At 36.8% G+C, this 19,396-nt stretch overlaps 1 protein-coding gene across 1 annotated transcript in view; it reads left to right on the plus strand.

Moving 5' to 3' along the window:
- LOC112053688 (uncharacterized) overlaps positions 1–19,396 on the plus strand; it is a 73,557-nt gene that overhangs the window by 11,154 nt on the left and 43,007 nt on the right. The window contains exons 2-4 of the mRNA XM_052881313.1: positions 11,316–13,705; positions 13,788–13,852; positions 13,953–14,140. Coding sequence (XP_052737273.1) covers positions 11,323–13,705; positions 13,788–13,852; positions 13,953–14,140 — 2,636 coding nt within the window. The 5' untranslated portion in view covers positions 11,316–11,322. The remainder of the gene's footprint in view (positions 1–11,315; positions 13,706–13,787; positions 13,853–13,952; positions 14,141–19,396) is intronic.

Here is a 19,396-nt window from a genome sequence, read left to right on the forward strand (position 1 = left end):
GCTCTTTAAAAAAAAATCATATAATATTATAGTTTACAATTGATGAAAAAATTACAATTTCTTATAGTTTTACTTCCTATGTGAAGGTGGATGCTGAAAATCGAATTGATACGGATCATATTTACGTATGTTCGACGAAAGTCGGATAACCCAACCTAAGATGTCAGATGTTTTCAATTATGACGAAAGACCTATCTAAGCCTTCAAGCTTTTGCAGCTTTGGTGATTATGTTTTTTTTAATTAAATGTAAAGAATAAAGAATAAATATAAATATACTTAAACAATACACATCACTATCTAGCCCCAAAGTAAGCATACAGAGTAGCTTGTGTTAAAGGTGCTAAGATAGTTGATAGTATAATATTAATATACAATTATATACTACATACTTATATAATGTATAAATACACACAGACACTGGAAAACACTCATGCCCATCACACAAATATTTTCCAGTTGTGGGAATCGAACCTACGGCCGCGGATGCAGAAAGCAGGGTCACTACCCACTGCGCCACGCGGCCGTCACTGTAAGTTTATATTAGTAGCTGTATGTTTTAATTAAATTTATTTGACATAAAAAAATACTTGTAGATCAAGAATTACAATAAGTCGGTAATAATAACCGAACCCACCTAACGTTCAGGTATCCAATAATTCCGCCCCTCGCTATACTCGTAAATTTCCCATACCGAGCACTCATTGTTGTCAAAAATAAATCATACCATTTACATGGAGGTTCTTAAAAAAACTCAGGCCGAACCAATTCTGCCTTTGCCTTTGAAGCGAAAAAAAATATAAAGTTCACGTCACTTGTCAACGTCAAAACCGCCTTTACAGATTAAAAAATAAAGCTCAGAACAGACAGCTGCGATGCCTGACCTTTCGAACCGTAGGGCGCATCCACATTGTCAAATTTGCACACTTCCTTAAACAACAAAAGGTATGTAAGAAATAAGTTAACAATGAAGATGCAAGATCTGCTCCAGATATCACAATTGACATTATTATTACTCCATTTTCTTGCACAAGTAGAGAATCGATTGTGAAGTGAACAATTGCTGTGAAATTGAAAGGTACCTTTGACACTGGCGCATCTGCTTTCTATTTGAAAAAATATTGACCTTGAGAAAATTGAAAAGACGTTATTAGAAGCTTGGTATAGCTTTTAGAAGAATATACTCTTTGCAAAAGATGTTTTTGCTTACACAGACAAAGTAATTTGAATTTAGAACACATAAACAACGGTAGTAAATAGAACAGTCTACGTGTGTATATATTTTTTTTAATATTTAAGAAGTTTAGGAATGAGGTTGGTCATTAAAGTATTTATATTTTAGTTTTCGGTTACATACATTTCCATTATATATAATAAGCAGAGGGACCGCAAGTAAGCAAGTAAATTATGTAATCTATACTAATATTATAAAGCTGAAAGAGTTTGTTTGTTTGCTAGAACGCGCTAATCTCAGGAACTACTGGTCAGATTTGGAAAATTTTTTCAGTGTTAGATAGCCCAGTTTTATCAGGAAAGTTGAAGTAGACTTTGCGGTGCCCGTGCGCAAAAACTATTGATTTAACAAAATAAAGGTTATTAAACTACAGGAAATTTTCTCTAGTTTAATTTATTGTAAACCTATTTTAATCTTAAAATGACTCGTAAAGAAGATATTGTCAAAAAACTGGTTTTATACGCCATTTTTTCAAAACTGCGGCGCGAGCGGCAAATTCGACATTCGCAAAGAGCACATCGAAATCTATAAGATTACCAATTTACAAAACTCCCGAAATTCTTTACAGGTAACCTCATTTTTTAGCACATAATGACTACTAAAATAACATTATAGGAAACCATATGTAAAACAACTTCAAACATTGCTTCCCATGTTTACCTACGTCTTGAACATGCCACGCGGCGAAGTAAGCGACCATATGGCGGACTTATAGATAAATATCATAGATAACCTTATTAGAACATGCTGTTATGACGTTAATACCCACGCCGAGCCTCGACACACCAACAGTCTGCGAGCTAGGTACGGAACCATTGTAATTATGGGGTAACCTAATTGAACTATTATACGACCATAATAATTATAGACTCGACTATAACGAAGTCCCTAAAAGGTACAGAAACTAGCTTTGCAATGAAATACCTAATATGCACAATTTAATCTACGTAATTTCTGTATAAACCTATTTAGTATATCATTATTATCATTAACAACCCATATTCGGCGCACTGTTGAGCACGAGTCTCCTCTCAGAATGAAAGGGGTAAGGCCTTAGTCACCCAAGCTGACGAGAGACGCGGGTGACGGCATATCTAATTTCTTAAAATGCACTCGCTTTTTTTTTCGTGTTGAGTAAGTGCCGATGGCTCCATGTGGGACCACACCGGGGGGTTTGGGCGAGCGCAGAAGCATCACCTGATGAGACCCGAAGGCTGAATTAAAGATAGAGGACGGAACGACTCTCTAAGAGCGTCTCCTATGAGACTCGGACCTCGGCTTAGAGGGCTATTCAGGAGGGGGTGACCGTGGCCTGAGTGAATCAGTCTGGACGCCAAGATCGTGAGTTAGAAAACCCACATACGGGTGAATGCACTGACTATATCTTTGCCAGTATGGTGGTAACTAGCCACGGTTGAAGCCTCCCACCAGTCAGAACTGGATCAATTAAGATATCCACAACCGGCCAAGCCAGGGATAGAACAAAGAACCTCCGTCTTGTAAATCCACCACATATCACTGCACACCAGGAGCCACGAAGGCCGTCCTCACGATGAGACACGTGATATTTAATTTCTTCCGCTTCCATCTTGGATTGCATCATGACTTACCATCAGGAGAGATTGTAGTCAAGGGCTAACTTGTATAACTTAAAAAATTACCTCCGGAAATGCATGCTAAAAATGCAATAAGCAATTATAGTACATTTGCAGAGGCAGGTAATGAGAGGCGTTTAGCGAGGGAGTGGCAGCTGCGTTAACTTGACTTCAGTAATTGGAGTAGGCGCTTAAAAACGTAGGTGGCTAATTTGAAGTGTTTTATTAAACGACTTCAAAAAAGAAAGTTCTTTATTTAACTCGTACAATATATTGTTTCTATGTACAAGCAAATCGTGTTTGCAAGGACAATGTAGGTATGGCTTTTCTACTTTTGTAAAGACGTTTCTGATTTTTTATGTACATACAGATAAGAGTTTGACAGTCTCGTCTCTATACAGGGTGCTCGGGAGTGTAACCCATAACTCTAGGATTATATTGTATAAGGAAAATTAATTTAAAATGTCTAAAGAATGTAAGTTTTAAAATGAATATTTTCGAAGTAAAAAATATTTCTTTTGTAAATAGATCTTAAATTTGTATCACATCCTTTTATTAGGGTCTAGCCAAACTTATTTATTGATAAATATCATGAAGTAGCTTACAAGTAAGAGAGTAAGAGTACCCCAAGAGAGAGAGTAATAAATAAGTTATGATAGTTTTATAATTATATGTGTTGTTGTACATGGACTACCTGTTACATAGTCATAAAGTAGGTAAAATGTGGTTTATACTTTTTACCCCTAAGGGGTTAAGGGGTTCAATGAGGGATGAAAGTTTATAAGGAATAGATACCAATCGTCTGTGCTGAACTGTAAAAAATATCAACCAATCATGCGTAGAACCGCGGAAACGTAACAAATTCATTGTTTGCATTATTCAAATGCATTACATAGGAATGTCCCCAGACCCCAAATAGAATAGACAGTGCAAACAACTTAGTACGACATTAACATGCAATCGAACGGTCATTTTTTAGCATCGAAACGTGACGACTTCAAACTAAAATGGACCTTATTACGTCGGCTTAAAGTCTTGAATTGTGCACACTGATTTTTATTTTACATGCATTACTTTTGTTGTTATGGTGTAAACGAATTTGAACTTTAGATTAGTATAAATAAGGTTCGTTTTACTCTGTCGTTATAAAAAATGTTTACTCGATAACGAGTCTACTATTGCGAGAATTCGTAAATCGCACTAAGGGTAAAGGGCGGGGGTGAAAGCACGCAGTGACCGGGATGAATAATTCATTGACAACGCCACCTGCCGCCGAGTAACGACAAACATTAGGTCGAGCGTTTGTTTAAAGTCCTCTTTAGGGTTCCGCACGTTAAAACAAAGAAACAGAACCCATAAGAGATTATTCTGTTGACTTCTGTCTGAGAGTTTGTCAAGAGCCATTTACTCAGGAAAGCGTGGTATTAAGTAGACAGTCTAGTAAGGTCTGAAATTCCCTGGAACTGTAAAAATTTTAAAAACTTCTCAATCAGCGCTTTCAAAATATACCCACCACAATTGCAAGGGGAAATATAAACTATAGTGTAGTATATATATATTGTATTGTCTTGAGGGTACCGATGGCTCAATAAGTTCGTTAACGACACCCCCATGATATGCGGGCGACGGGAGGATAGACTGCGCGGGTGTGATATCATGCTGGCGGGGAAGTGAGGTGAATCAGTCGTGGGTTTTTCGTTCATTGCTACACGCCCCCCGGCCCGCGCGGACCATCGGTAGGGTTACGAATGAAGTTGCCAAGCTATAGGAGGCACAATAAGAAACTTTACCCTACTTTATTGACAACTAATACTGTTAATATTATGTAGATCAGCAAATTATGCATTTGTAACAGAGAGGATGACAATTGGAGTAGTGTAACAACATCGTGGTGCCCAAGGGATGCAAAAAGAAAAAGAGGCACACCGATTACTAGATGGAATGACGATCTGATTGCCTTTGAAGGTACATACTGGACCAGATCTGCTATGGAAAGGACACAATGGAAGAGGAAGGGGGAGGCCTTTGCCCAGCTGTGGGATGAACTTTAACTATATAGCATGTATAAAATATTATTTTATATTGTAAAAGGCTTAAATAAATAAAAACAGAGAGTATATTAAAACGCTTTGACTCGACGCGGACTTGATCTTACTACCGCTGCCAAGTTATAGCGAACATAAAAGCTTTGAAAGCCAATATGTAGCAATGCGTTAATTTTTGATGTCTTGTGAAACCTTCTGGCCTATTCACTATTTTGATATTTATTATCAACCTATAAAAAAAATTAACACCAAAATCAATTATGAAGTGTCATCTGCATACTGTATGATATCAACTAGTAAGCACCAGATGACATTTGTTACATAGAATCTCTATTTTGTATTTGTCAATTAACATAGTGAATTAGACTGCTGGTTCATGGTTTCTTTTACCTTATCAGGCGACAGACGTCCACTGCTGGACATAGGCCTCTTGCATGGAGCAGCAAGCACAACGATCTCGAGGCGCCAGCATCTAGCGGCTCCCTGCAACCCGCTTGATATCCTCGGTTCACCTAGTGGGGGGTCGCCCAACACTGCGCTTTCCGGTGCGGGATCGCATTGCAGCACCTTGAGACCCCAACTATCTATCTATCGGCCCTTCGAACTATGTGGCCTGCCCATTGCCACTTCAGCTTCGCAACTCGCTGAGCTATGTCAATGACTTTGGTTCGTCTGCGGATCTCCTCATTCTTGATTCGATCACGCAGAGAAACTCCAAGCATAGCTCGCTCTATCCCTCGCTGAGTGACTTTGAGCCTTCTAATAAAGCCCATGTGGGTTTCTTTTACCATGATTTGATCAACTTGAAATGTAAACTTGGACGAAATAACAAAGTTTAATATTATATTAGAATTAAAATAATCCTTTATTATGTCGTAAAACCAACTCAAATTAAAGATGTACGAGGATAGGATTGCTTTTTTTTTGTTTTATGCATAAAAAAATGCTTTTTCCAGGGTACCCAAAAAGATTTTCTCTTTCTAACTTGTGTACCAAAATTCATAAAATTTATTCAGATGACATGATATGTAACAAAAATTGTTACTATAGCATCTTTCTTTATTAAAAGTGTAAATTTTATATTATGATGGTCATTGAAGAATATATAAAAATATGAGACACGTTTCAAGTGTGAACGTAATATGATATGAATATGTTCTTGAAATAAGTGAACTCAAGATCGCATCTACTCCCATTATTGGTACAGTACATTTCTTTATAATGCATAAAAGTATCCATTTTGGCACAAGCCGGTTGTTCTTTTGACTAAAATCTCCGCATCCCTTTCAACTTAGATTTTTGTATTGCACCTTATTTCGAAAGCTATTAAGTTCAAATTTATTAAATGCAAAAAAAAGCTGTAGGTATTTTTAATGTAACTTTTCGGACGTTCTATATTCCGCTAAAACGTGTTCCATTTCATACAATCGAATGCCGTTGACACGCAGCACGCACCATACAATTCTATATTTGAATTTTACATAAATCTAAACCTTATTCCTTTATACGTTCAGGAATCTCTACATAGGCCGACTGCAAAGTAACCTATGTCGCATAAGAAACTTTTGTTCGCGAACCCCATTTTTCTTAGTCGAGACGTGCATTCGATATTTAAAAATGCTCCGGGAGAAATCTTTAAATTCAATAGTAATTTGAAAAGCTAGGGAGAGGATAATGGCTCGGGTCGTACGCCCTGTTTTTGCGGTGTTGTATTTAGCTCGCGAAATTCTTCAGGGCCGTTTTGTGTACACACTGGTTTCTGAACTCAGCATGTGTCTGTCAGACTATGGCGGGTATAAAACGCGCCAAGATTCTAATTACACAGTCAATTTGGTACAGCGGGAAATATGAATTATTGCCTCCGCGTAACCGAGATCAAATCGGCCATGTTTGAGCGCGAACAAAGGTTTTTATTTGTAAAGATTTCTGAATCGAAGTCAGCGCAGAGTTAGCATAAGAATGACTATTTAATATTATATTCTTAAGTGATTAGTTTTCTTTTTTTTGGCGTACGATCGGGTTGATTAGGGATTAGGGAAGCCCTTTCGGCTCGTTCCTTTCATGTCGGAATTAGTTCCTTGTTTGTAATTGCATTGTGTTTTAGAATTCATTTGTTTAATCTACAATTCAGTTATTTAACAAAAACATTCGAATATTTATAAAATTACCATTTTAATTATCATTAATTAGATTTCATATTTCTTTACAACTTGTAAATATTTATAAGTTGATTCATAGTTGCAAACTTTAAATAATGCCACGAATGTATCAAACGCGACTTTGTCTGAGAAAAGCTTACATAAAACTCAGCTAATTTATTGCTACGAGTATCATCAAAATGATTAAACAGCATTATTTATTATTATTATAACAAATCTCGCTGGAACCATGGATATTTCTAGATAAAAAAAGCCGTTGTTATTTTCTATATTCCAGTGAAAGTACTGTTAAAATCGGTTTAACCATTCCAAAGATTGGCCTGTAAAGACAGACAGACAAAAATTTAAAGTAGTTCGTATGTGTTTTAGTATCATGTAAAATATGACTATACGTACTTGATATAACACATTTATTTTGAAATCACAGCCATACACGTAAATTTTATTTATATATATTGATTTATTAAGTATTTATACACAATAATACTGCAAGCAATCCTAAACTCAGCAAATATAAGAACCATTTCACACAGAAAATGTAACAGCAACAAATGATGTTAACGGAACATAACAGTACCTCAATTTGTCATGACACAGTACAATTGACACTCGTTTGTCACGTCATCTATATGTCACTACGATTTGTCACGTTCTCAACGTCCGCTATGAGCACAGTAGACGGATAGCCTGCGGTAGTCATACCTACTTCTTTAGGCTGAAAGTTTGTTACTCTATACTACCATAAGTACCTACGGTAGCCAATTGTGGTTTTAAACACACTAATATTATAAATCCGAAAGTTTGTGTGTGTATGTATGTTTGTTCCTCCTTTACGCTGCGGCGATTTCGTAGAAATGTGGAATATAGGCTTTACTCTGGATTAACACATACGCTACGTTTTATCCCGGAAAAATCCATGGTTCACGAGTGATTGGTGAAAAACTGATTTCACCCGGACGATGTCGCGAGCGACTCTAGTTATGGTATAAATTTTAAATGGTATCTAAATTATTATTCTTATTCAAAATAAATTATTAAAAAGAAAATAATGGGGAAATTATTTCTTGTGATATCTCAGAGAAAATATGAAAAACATTACGTTTTATATATTATTAGAAAATTAAGGATCTAGATCCATGATTGTCAAATATATACCTATAATCTCTATCTATTATTGGCTACCTTTCTACTGTAGGAGCTGGTGGCGTGCTCAAGGCATTTAACTAGAGTAGGCATTATACACACAAATTGCACAAAATGGAATCAGGGTAGGCAGTGCATTATCGCATATATGAAGTAATATCACTAGGAGGTAGGAGCATGGGCTGACAAACTTACAGCCATTGGCATGCACTTAACACAAACATTAAAGCAATGCATACCCTTGCAAATGTTTTGTTAATGCTTATCCAATACATATTTTCCAAGGTTGGTTGAATAGTGTTACTAGTGCATACCCTGATCACCAACCTAATGCACGTTGTATAGCCTCTCTGAAATGCGGTATGTCTGGCTATTACAGGCACTCTGTCCGCTATGAACACAGCTATATAGCTCTAGATGCAATTTCACGCCAAGTTGATAGTATGGCACGACATCGATAAACAAAACGTATCTAAATAACCGTACAAAAACGTCCAATGTAAAGTCATTCATTTGATCATAATGGTCTTAGAGCCTGCAATAGCAAGACCTTCGTATCGAGGCAGGTAACTATAGAGTTTGGACCTTGGAGGCTTTATGATGTGAGGGTACACCTTGAGGTGTGTCTAGTACCATACATATTTTATACTGTAGTAGCTAATGTCCCGCGGTTTCAGTCGCGTAGTTCCCGTTCCCGTTAGAATACGGGGATAAAATATTGCCTATGATATTTACAAATAACATGACTTTCTAGTGCTGAAAGAATTTTCAAAATCGGTTTGGTAAATCCAGAGATTACCGTCTACCACACAAACTTTACCTGTTTATATTATTGCATTTAGATTTGCATAGTGTATTTGTATAGATTCTTTGATGACACCATAGCAGAGTCACCGGGGGATTGCAGAATCTCTACCAGAGTCGAGTCCTAAGGCTAGAAGAGCATAGGCGGATGAAAAGTTTACCTAAAATGATCTTGGCTCAGAATGACCATGTTCTAAACTTAGGAAAGTTAGGAACGAAGACCATGGCCTACTAACTAACAAATGTTCTGCTATAAGCTTTTATTATCTGTTTCCAGCTAAAATCAGGTAGATATCATTGGCGTATTCCCTTGACTAATGTCTAAAAAGTCATTTCCAATGGCATCTAATTAAAATCCATCCTAAGTATTTCACTAACGAGCATAGTCTATAATATAATACGCCACAACATGCTACATACTTAATGATATAGGGTAAAGTGTAGTTTAATAATAAATCAACTTTATTTTACACCCTAGGGTGCAAAGTATCTTGCACCCAACTTGCCATTTGCCATTGGTGAGCTTTACAGGTTTGAACGCTGCCTAAAATATATAAATTAGCCGACGCCCGCGACTCCGTTCATCCTTAGACTTTCTTAATCCCGCCCATTCACAAAATTTGTTCCAAGCGGACGTCTATTATCTATAAAGTAACTACCTCCCTGCCAAATTTCATCTTTGTACGTCAAGCGATTTTCAATATTTCGTGATGAGTGTGTTCTAGCGGACATGGATTTTTCCGGATGATTATAGTATGCGCATTATCATCTGAGTCGTCCGGTCATAAAAGTCAAAAAAGATAGGAATGTGCAGCGCGCCTACCTGCGCACCCTAATTATCGATAAACGGCTACCTGCGCACGTGCTAATGATGAGTCAATAATGATTTGGACGATTCTGATTGGTCGGTTTCTAATGTAATTGCATTGCGTATTTTTTTTGCTATAAATGTGTTTACTGCAATTAAATAAATACATTCATGTGTTACTCGTTGCGCACTATGGATACTAATATATAATAAATTTGGCAGAAGACGAAGATTCTGATGATGAAGACTCAGATGAAGATTAATTTTATTTAGTTAATAATTATATAATATGAAATATGTATTATATTAAATCAAATATTGTTAATTTTTTTAATTTTGTGAACAAGATACGATAATAAACTTTACTTATCGATAATATGTCTTTCATTGTTACACCCTTCACTAGACGGCTCCATAAGACCCATAAGTGCAAGCGAGATAGATATAGAGAAATGATTTATGGCCCTAAGACTCAGTTGTTAATGCTATTAGTATAGAAGTAGCCTATATGTTGCTCATTGACCGCCTCTATCTTCCAGTGAAAGTCCTATCAAAATCAATCCAGCCCTTCGAAAGATTAGCCTAGACAAACAGACAGACAAAAATTTCAAGAAAAGCTTAATTGTGTTTTATTATCGTGTATAGCTAACTATAAGTACTTGAAAAAACACGGTTAACTTGAAATTACAAAATTACAGACAGACCCTTCAATTGAATTTATATGTACTGATGTGACGTATATAGATATATATGTATCAAAAAAGATGTTATAACATCATATTGGCTACCTTCTAATGAGAGAAAACTTCCGAGGAATTACTCTAATGCTTGACACAATAATTTCGGTTTTTATTGTCCAACCGTTCTCTTTTATTACTCTCTGCATCATAAGACCATTCCGCCATTTTGTTCCGGATATTGAGTCTATACTAAATCTAAAGGCCGTTAATGTTACAAGTATTTTGTGTAATGGTCTTCTATGGTCAGAGCTGAGTAGCTGTATATTAAAATCTATTAAATAGATATGCATGTAAAAGATAGTAATATTAAGATACGTAATAATATAACAATAGTTTATTTTATTTTCAAGAATGGTAATTTAAACATCTCGCCTAGAAAATATAATGTTGCCAAGTAGGTTGATGGGAATATGGTTGCCGTTGTAATTATTATCAAACGACGCTTAAATATATCTTGGGTGTCACGTGACAAATCTACGTCATCAGGTTTCGGTATATTAGTATCGTGGACTGAGACTGTCTACAATATACGTTCAATGTACTCCTAGGTACTCATATATCTGTATACATGGATCGTCAATTAACGATACTAAAAACATTTTTACCGTAAAAAGTAGAATGGAATATTTGTATTGTCGCTCTTTGTTACGTTAACTTTCAGCAGAATACTCAGATATTCAGATACCTATCTTTACATCTCGATATTATTTAGTTTACGTAACTCATTTTTGTCTGGAAGACATCGTCGAGTAAATATATTATTATTATATTCACTTTTGTTTGTTTCAGATATAAAATGCTCAAGTGGACTGTATATGGTAAAAAGACTCAAGACATACACATAAATAACGATGAAGAAGCGGAAGAAGGAAATCAGCAACACAAAGCTTACGATGAAAAATTAAGACGTTCTCTAGATGCGCAGACAGTTAAAAAAAGCAAAAAGCCTAGCAGATATCAAAGAAGATCTTTGGGCACAGCTGCTCGGAAAAATAACTGCCGAAATGTTGACAAAGAAAATATTAACTGCATAGGCAATACACCAAATCATTTTAGAGAAGGTTTCATTAAGAAAATTGATAGCAATGCTTTAAAAGACGTTAGCAACATCACCCCTACTCCCGGTACTCCAAACTTCGAAAAAAGGATGCTTTTTCGTAATGCATCCAAAGACGATATTCCTCCAGATTTACCTCCTACTCCTCCTACGTATAGTAGAAGAGTTAGAGAAGCTAAAAAGAGAAAACTTGAAACTAGCTGCAATAATAACGTAGTTTTTAATAGAAATAGTTGTATTTATAAATCTGAAAGAAGAATGAAGCAAGACAGAAGTTTAATAACATCTCCTAAGCTAAGTCATAGTGTTTCTGAACCATCATTGAATGAGTTATCGGAAAGGTTAAGTTTAAATTCAGATAGTAACAGAAGCTCTTTCGTAATAGCGAAGCAGATAAATAACAAGAAACCTGTTTGCACAACAAAAACTGCAAGTGAAGGTTTAGTAGAAATTGAATATGACAAAGATTTAGTTATAAATTGTATTGAAAAACCAGTTGCTGTCGATAAAACAAAATTAGAAAAATCTACTCTACCTATATTTGGACATCGAATATTTACAGATAACCTTTTATATTTTAATAAAAATGAAGATGGTCCGCCTAATGTAAGACCATTAAAACGGACACGAAAAAAATCTAATGAATTTCAAAGTTCTTTTAAATCTCCTTCTATTGATAAGAAAGATGTACATTCTTTAGTTAGAGATGGTTGTTCTCCATCTATTACACCACTGTCTGTAAAATTAGCTGCCCTTAGATTTAGTACTATGAGTACGCATACTAAGTCACAAAGAACTGTTTGTAATAATGATGTTACTGAATTCTTCCCAAAAATTGAGATTCCTTTTACTATTCCATTAAGGGATGAAGAAAGTACTACTGAAATGGAAAATAAGTTTATTCTTGGGAAAGATTCTATAAATAGTACATCTGAATCAACAGTTTCAACTACTCAAATGGGAGACATTACTCTAGAAAGGATGATAGAGGACATAATAAAAAGTACTAAAATTGTGAAATCTAAGAGAAGAGTATTAACCAACATGGAATCTGAAGATAAAGTCTCTATTGAAGAAGAAATTCCCACAATTGAAACAATTAAAGACTTGTTTGTCAAACCACAAACTGAAGTTAAAACAAATATAATCAAAGAAGCCAAATATGTTAACTTATCGAGAGAAAATTCAGTATCTCCTAAAACTACACCAACTAAAAAGAGAACTCCAGTTCATAGAGTCAACGATAAATTACTAAAGAATGTACCAATTGGTGGATTTATCTTAGATGATGGTGACGGTTATAATGAGAGAGAAGTGAAAACTCCAGATAAATGCGTAGACATTAAGCCTAAATTAGCTATTTATGATCATATGTCATTAAATAGATCACAATCAATGAAATGGTCTTTAACTGAAAAATGCAATCTGAACCAAGTATCTTCTGAATCCACGCCAGATGTATATTCTTCCATAAAAGATTGTAAAAATAATAGATTGAGAAGACAAAAATGCATTCGCAGAAAAAAGTCCACTGTTAGCATAGATAGTCTATGGAAACAAAAACAAATTGAGTCCAAATCTTCTTTGTTCCTAACATTGGAAATGGGCTTACCTAGTCCAACTACAACACTACAGAACCTATCACTTTGTGAACCTATAAGTGAAACATACACCCGAATTCCATTAGAAAAAGATTATGCACTAAATAACTCAATTGCTTCAAGTGTATCACACAGCAGTCTAAAAATAAACGGGCCAGCGCAAAACAAAAGATCAAGAGAATTGTTTGGTTTAACATTAGAGAATGGTATTCCTAGCCCAATAACTCCATTACCGAATCTTAAGCGATCCAGTAATGTTCTTAGTGAAGAAAGAGCTCACAAAACGAGTAAATTGGAGGAAGATTTATTTTCAAACGGTGCTATGACACCAGTGTTAGAACATAAAACATCAAGACGCTGCCTCACGTATTCCCCAGAAGATAGTAGTATTAGTAGCAGTGAAGAAAAGCGGCGAAGCGTTGCAAGCAACCGTTTAGAAAGAAGTGCAGATCGATTTCAATCTCTGAAAGGAACAATCGATTTAGAAATTATCATGAGAAATGATATAATAGACGTGCACGGTGAGTGGTGGATATCGTTCCGTAGCCTGTTCCATTAGAAAGTTCAATAAAATAAATATTAAACTTGACTTTTATATTTCAGTAATCCGCTGCCGGGATCTTCAGCGTCCTTCTGGGAAAGTAGACGATATAAATGCATATGCAAAGGTAATTAAATGACCTTCAACGAACGCCTAATCTTATACATATTGTAATAGTAATGCTCCTTGATTTGTTGATTTGAACTAATACTTCCTCAAAATCCTAGGTTGTGATCAGCGGTGTCGCCGAAGACCAAAGCTTGCCGTCTCAGCGGTCAATATTCCAGCGAACCTCAGTCCTCTACGGAAAGAGAGAGCCGGAGTTCCAGCGACATCTAAAACTGCCGCTACCTACGGCAGTGTACGATCATCAGATGCTACATATCTCTGTATGGCACAGGGATAAGAAGTACAGGTAGGATTAACAATCAATACGATTTAGGGTACAGTGAAGATGAAAGTTCTGGCTACGAAACATAAGGGAGTGGACTGACATAAAGACTGTCAAAGAACTTTTCCGCCTAGCCTTGGACAAGGATAAGCTTAGAACGCTGACCTTCAGTAATGGAGGGGCACTCTAAGAAGATGATGAAAGAATGAAGTTTATTTATACATCTGATATATTTGTTTGCCACACACCACATAACAGAAACTACCCTGATGCCTCACTCACTCGAGCAATAAAAGAAATGCTCCTGGTAATATTGTCCAGTAGAACCGTGAAGCATAACCTACTAATAAGTCCTCAGTAGAAACACGTATTATTTATATACAGCATCGATTTTTAGTTGAGATCATGCGTAGAAACTGTCTGTCGATGAGCCCTAAAAGGATAGCGCAATACCAACTTGGTCTTCCAAAAACTTAGGCATCGTAGGTCCAAAAGAAGGCCCAAAACTCACAGGAGAAGTTATTTTAGACTCCGGGTTAGATTCTGACAAAGGTTCTGCATTCGCTATAATCCCCTAATGACGCTACTTTCTAACTTATACATGCGAAAGGTCATTCATCACGATATATCGAAACCGCTTGACGTAAAAAGTTGAAATTTGACTGGGAGTTAATTCACAGGTAGTAGACTTCTACTAACAACGGATTTTGCGAGAGGGCGTCCGCTGGTATGTTAGATAGATAACAAAAAAAACAACTCAACAGATTTATTTTTAGACGACCAAAAAATCCAATTAAAAGTCTAAAGTAAGAAAACCAGATAATACGATTACGAGTTACTTGAGAAGTAGATAATGTCAAATGTCGTGAAGCTCAAAGATAAACTAATTTTTTCAATATCCACTGCTGAAGTCTTCACTCTGTTCTAATTTTAGATTTTTTTTCCTAATACTCGTAATAGATAATAGAGTATAAAAGCTCTAATCAATTTCAAAGGCTAATCATTATCCTAATTCCTTCTCTAAATCTAAATTCCTTGGTCATAATAAAAATACATTTTACAACCAATTTAATACAGTATTGTAATATCCAGACAACATTTACCAGAAAAACAGACCTGATAGGGCTCTGAATTTTGTATGTAGCAATCTAATCTGCTGCATATCCCATAAAGAGAACAGACATGGAAAAATAAAATTCCAAGTCTACTTGCTTCTAATGCATACCTATGGGAGTGCTTTTAAAATATTTAATGTTATACGCTGTTTCTTACAAGCTTTTATTAGATTTGACCAGTTTGTGATCTACCGATACCGAGACATCTGAATACAACACGACCGAAAACTGAGGCATGCTCGGAATATATACTATTAACTACTTTATAGAAACCAAGATGATAAATATATTTAAAACAGCAAGACAGTATACTACAAAAGCAGGTATTGTAAAACACAAAACTCTTCATCAGCATGTATTTTTACAGATAAAATTCAACTGCTTAACAAATCTGGTTTTTGTAATCTCAAGGTTATCTCTCAATTTCCAAGTAATCCCCCTGGCTGTATCAACATCAATATCGTCCACTGGATCGTTATTAACTAAACAGTTAAGCTCACCAAACCGTGGAAAAGCGGAGGGGACTGGCTAAAAGGGATCTTTACTTAATTTTCCCTTAATGCCTTAAATACAAACAAATTTGGACGCGGTGGCATAGTTTACGGTCTTTCGAATACCAGTAAAAATGTTTGTAAGTTTTGTGCGTTTTGTACCTACGTTGTTGTAAAATATTATAAAGCTGAAGACTGTTTGTTTGTTTCTTTGAACGCGCTAATCTCAGGAACTACTGGTTCGATTTGAAAAATTCTTTCAGTGTTAGATAGCCCATTTATCGGGAAATTATAAGCTATTTTATCCCCGTATTTTTGCGGAAACGGAAACCACGCGGGTCAAATCGCGCAGCGTCAGCTAGTGTGACTAATATTTTATTAGTAGTGGTAGAGTTGTGCCGGAAAGCCGCCGAAGTCATATCACCACGCTTAGTTCTGGAGTCAAGCAGCAAAGTTCTTTAACCAGGCTTGGCTATGGCAGGACATGGTAGCCGGTGTCTTTACAGGCTCATGAGGCATAACATCCTCACCTCAGATTGATGGTCTTAGGGCGACTCTTTGTAGAAAGTGTTCCTTGATCAATAAATATTTCTAAGGAGAATAGCTCAATATTTCACAGCTCGGCTGAGGAGTCGAAGCCTCAGCTTATTTGACCTCATGAAGCCAAATCCACATACACGCTAACCACTCTACTAGTTGTTTCATTATTTCATTTAATGATTTGTTGTTAAAAACAGAAAACAAAATCTGATGTTGGTACTTATTATATTTTTAAAAAATGAATTACACTTTTTCGCAAATATTTCGTTTTGGTACTTGCTGACCCGGAAAAATTGTGTATACATTTCTTTCATACTGAAATCTCGATTAAAATGGAGGATGCGGATGAAAAATGCCTAACAACCTATATAATCGGTCAAGCTTGGAGGATGTCTACCACAAAAATATTAAACGTAGACTTAATTTAGCTAGATTTTAATGAGTAGGTACCCACGTAAGGGGCCCGCCGATGGCAGGCAAGCCTTTCCCACTTTTCCCTGGCATTGCTTTCATACATAAGATATAGGGGGTGGTGTACTGACGCGGGGCGCGTAGGAATATGCGCAGCGCGATCGATCTCGCCGGCGCACCCCGGCCAGTCGGCTGCGAGACTCACCCTCGGCGAGTGTCCATACAACCTTTACAATCAATTACGCATTGGATTCCACTTTAAGTGTTGTGCTTCTGTGCTTGTGAGTGATATTGGATCTGTCTGTAGGAGAGGAATCGGTAAGAGATACTGTTTTTTAAATCACGATATTTTTTCTTTGCTTATCTTTTATTCCATGGTTCCAATTGAACAATTAATATTTCCAATATGATACCGTCGCCTCGTTGGTCGTTAGCCTGTAGCTCTGAATCACGAGGTCTCGATTCAATCCTTGTTTCTAACACTGGCCTACAAAAGTGTAATTCAGTTTCGGATTGAACAAATGTATCCAATATGATACCATGTACTGCGTTAATCCAGTAGTTACTGGTAGCTTAAGTGGGCTCAGATCACAAGGTTTCAAATTCTATCTAGGATTTTGAGGTTTTCTAACAAATTTTCAGTAAAATTCCGTGGGAATTTGGCGGTGTTACAATCCTGTGTCTCGGAGAGCGTTAAGCCTTTCGTCCCGGTCATTATTGATTGAGTGATTGATAAAGAGTTAAACGTTATCACCCTAAGCACGGCAACGCGCATTGTTTCAGCGTGGTGGTTCTCCGCTTCATATTTTTTCTCCTATAGGTTAGTAGGGAGACCTGGCTCTGAAGTAGACGATTAATATAAGCTATACATTTGCTCCTACGCTTATTCAGGGTTTTGGTTTATCTGATGAGAAGTAGAAATCATCGTCTATAATAGAACAACATTTCGCAGGACATGTCTGACATCGTGCAATGCGCTGACCTGCGCTTGTCAATCTAAGGTACAGGTGTTAAGTCAAAGCCGATTTCGGCAGCCTGGAACTAATCGCAATGCTTAATAAGCATTGCGATAGTGGCAGAATATGTGAACATGGCGGTTGTACTTTCCCAGACGAGCGTTAGCATAAAAAGCTCAGTTTTTTTATCGACATCATCATATGCCGATGGACGTCCATTGCAGGACATAGGCCTTTTGTAGGGACTTCCAAACATCACGTCCCTGAACCGCCTGCATCCAGCGAATCTCTGCGACTCGCTTGATGTTGTCAGCCCACCTGGCGGTCGGTCGACCAACACTGCGCTTTCTAGTGCGGGGTCGCCAATCTAGCACCTTGGGACCTCAACGCCCATCGGATTTTCAAACTATGTGCCCCGCCCATTGCCACTTCAGCTTCGTGACTCGTTGAGCTATGTCGGTGACTTTGTGTTGTGTTTAGTTATTATTTATTATGTTTAAATCATGAAATAATAAGATTTTTAAATGATGCTCTACTGGTTATCTATGAGATAAGTGTACTTTCTCGGATAAAGGCCTCCTACATCATTTTCCATTGCTATTTTGCTCCCTTTCCTTTGCTGTTCTCATCCACTCTAGTAAGATATTATGAGTAAATTAAAACCTGCATCTGATATACTGGATCAACGAGTCAGTATATTGCTTTCACTGTTGCTAATTTGGTTTGAGAATTCTCGGCAACGAAACGGATACAGCCTAAACCGACATTAATAGTTAACAGAGAAGCTGAAAACCGTCACTTATAACAACGTGGCTTCGCGTGGAAAATTCCTACCCTTCAATTATAATCCTACTACCCTACCTTGCCCTACTACCCCTTTAAAGTAAATGTAATATGCCATACGCCTAGCTATATCACTTCTCATGAGTCTTGTTATCATATACAAAAAGAGTTGTTACATCACGACCGATAATTCCTTAGAACGAAGTCAATTGAACGATTGAGTGGAATTTCATTCTCCTCCTAACAAGTTAGCCCGCTTCCATTTTAGATTGCATCACCACTTACCATTAGGTGAGATTGTAGTCAAGGGCTTACTTGTAAAGAATAAATTAAATAAATCCCCATCGCAACGGATACGGAAAGAAGTAGAACCACCTGCTAGTATCATTATAGATTCGCTCTAACTGCTGTAGAAGCCAAAGTTTCAATCGTTTACAGTTTATCTTTTTTATTTCCACGAAATCAACTTTTATAGTTTCCTTTTTCGTAAACGAATTGGCGTATTTAATGTTTTGTATGGACATTAAATTGATAGTTTTAGTACTATATTGTACTATGTCAAGATAACCTAGTTTGAATTGGTCTGTCTATCATTCTCAATGGGCCATTTAAACCCACTACCCCAATAAAATAGATCCAATTATGTTTCTATAGATATCTTTAATACACCACTAATACTTTTATTTTCCTACTAGCGGACGCCCGCGACTTCGTCCGCGTGAAAGTCGTTGTAAACTTTAAACTACCCCTATCCTACCCTACCCTAACCTACCTCTACCCTACCCTATCCCAACCTTACCCCTACCCTACCACTACCCTACCCCTGCCCTACACTACCCCTACCTTACCCCTACCCTACCCTACCCCTACCCTACTCATTAAGGCTGCACTTCTTTATTTATTCCTCCCACCGCGAGTCCAAAAATAATCCTTAAAGCATGAATTAGTATTCACGCGCTATGGCTTCGCGTATTTCATGTATAA

The sequence above is a fragment of the Bicyclus anynana genome, chromosome 4 (genome assembly GCF_947172395.1).
Source record: "Bicyclus anynana chromosome 4, ilBicAnyn1.1, whole genome shotgun sequence".
NCBI lineage: Eukaryota > Metazoa > Arthropoda > Insecta > Lepidoptera > Nymphalidae > Bicyclus > Bicyclus anynana.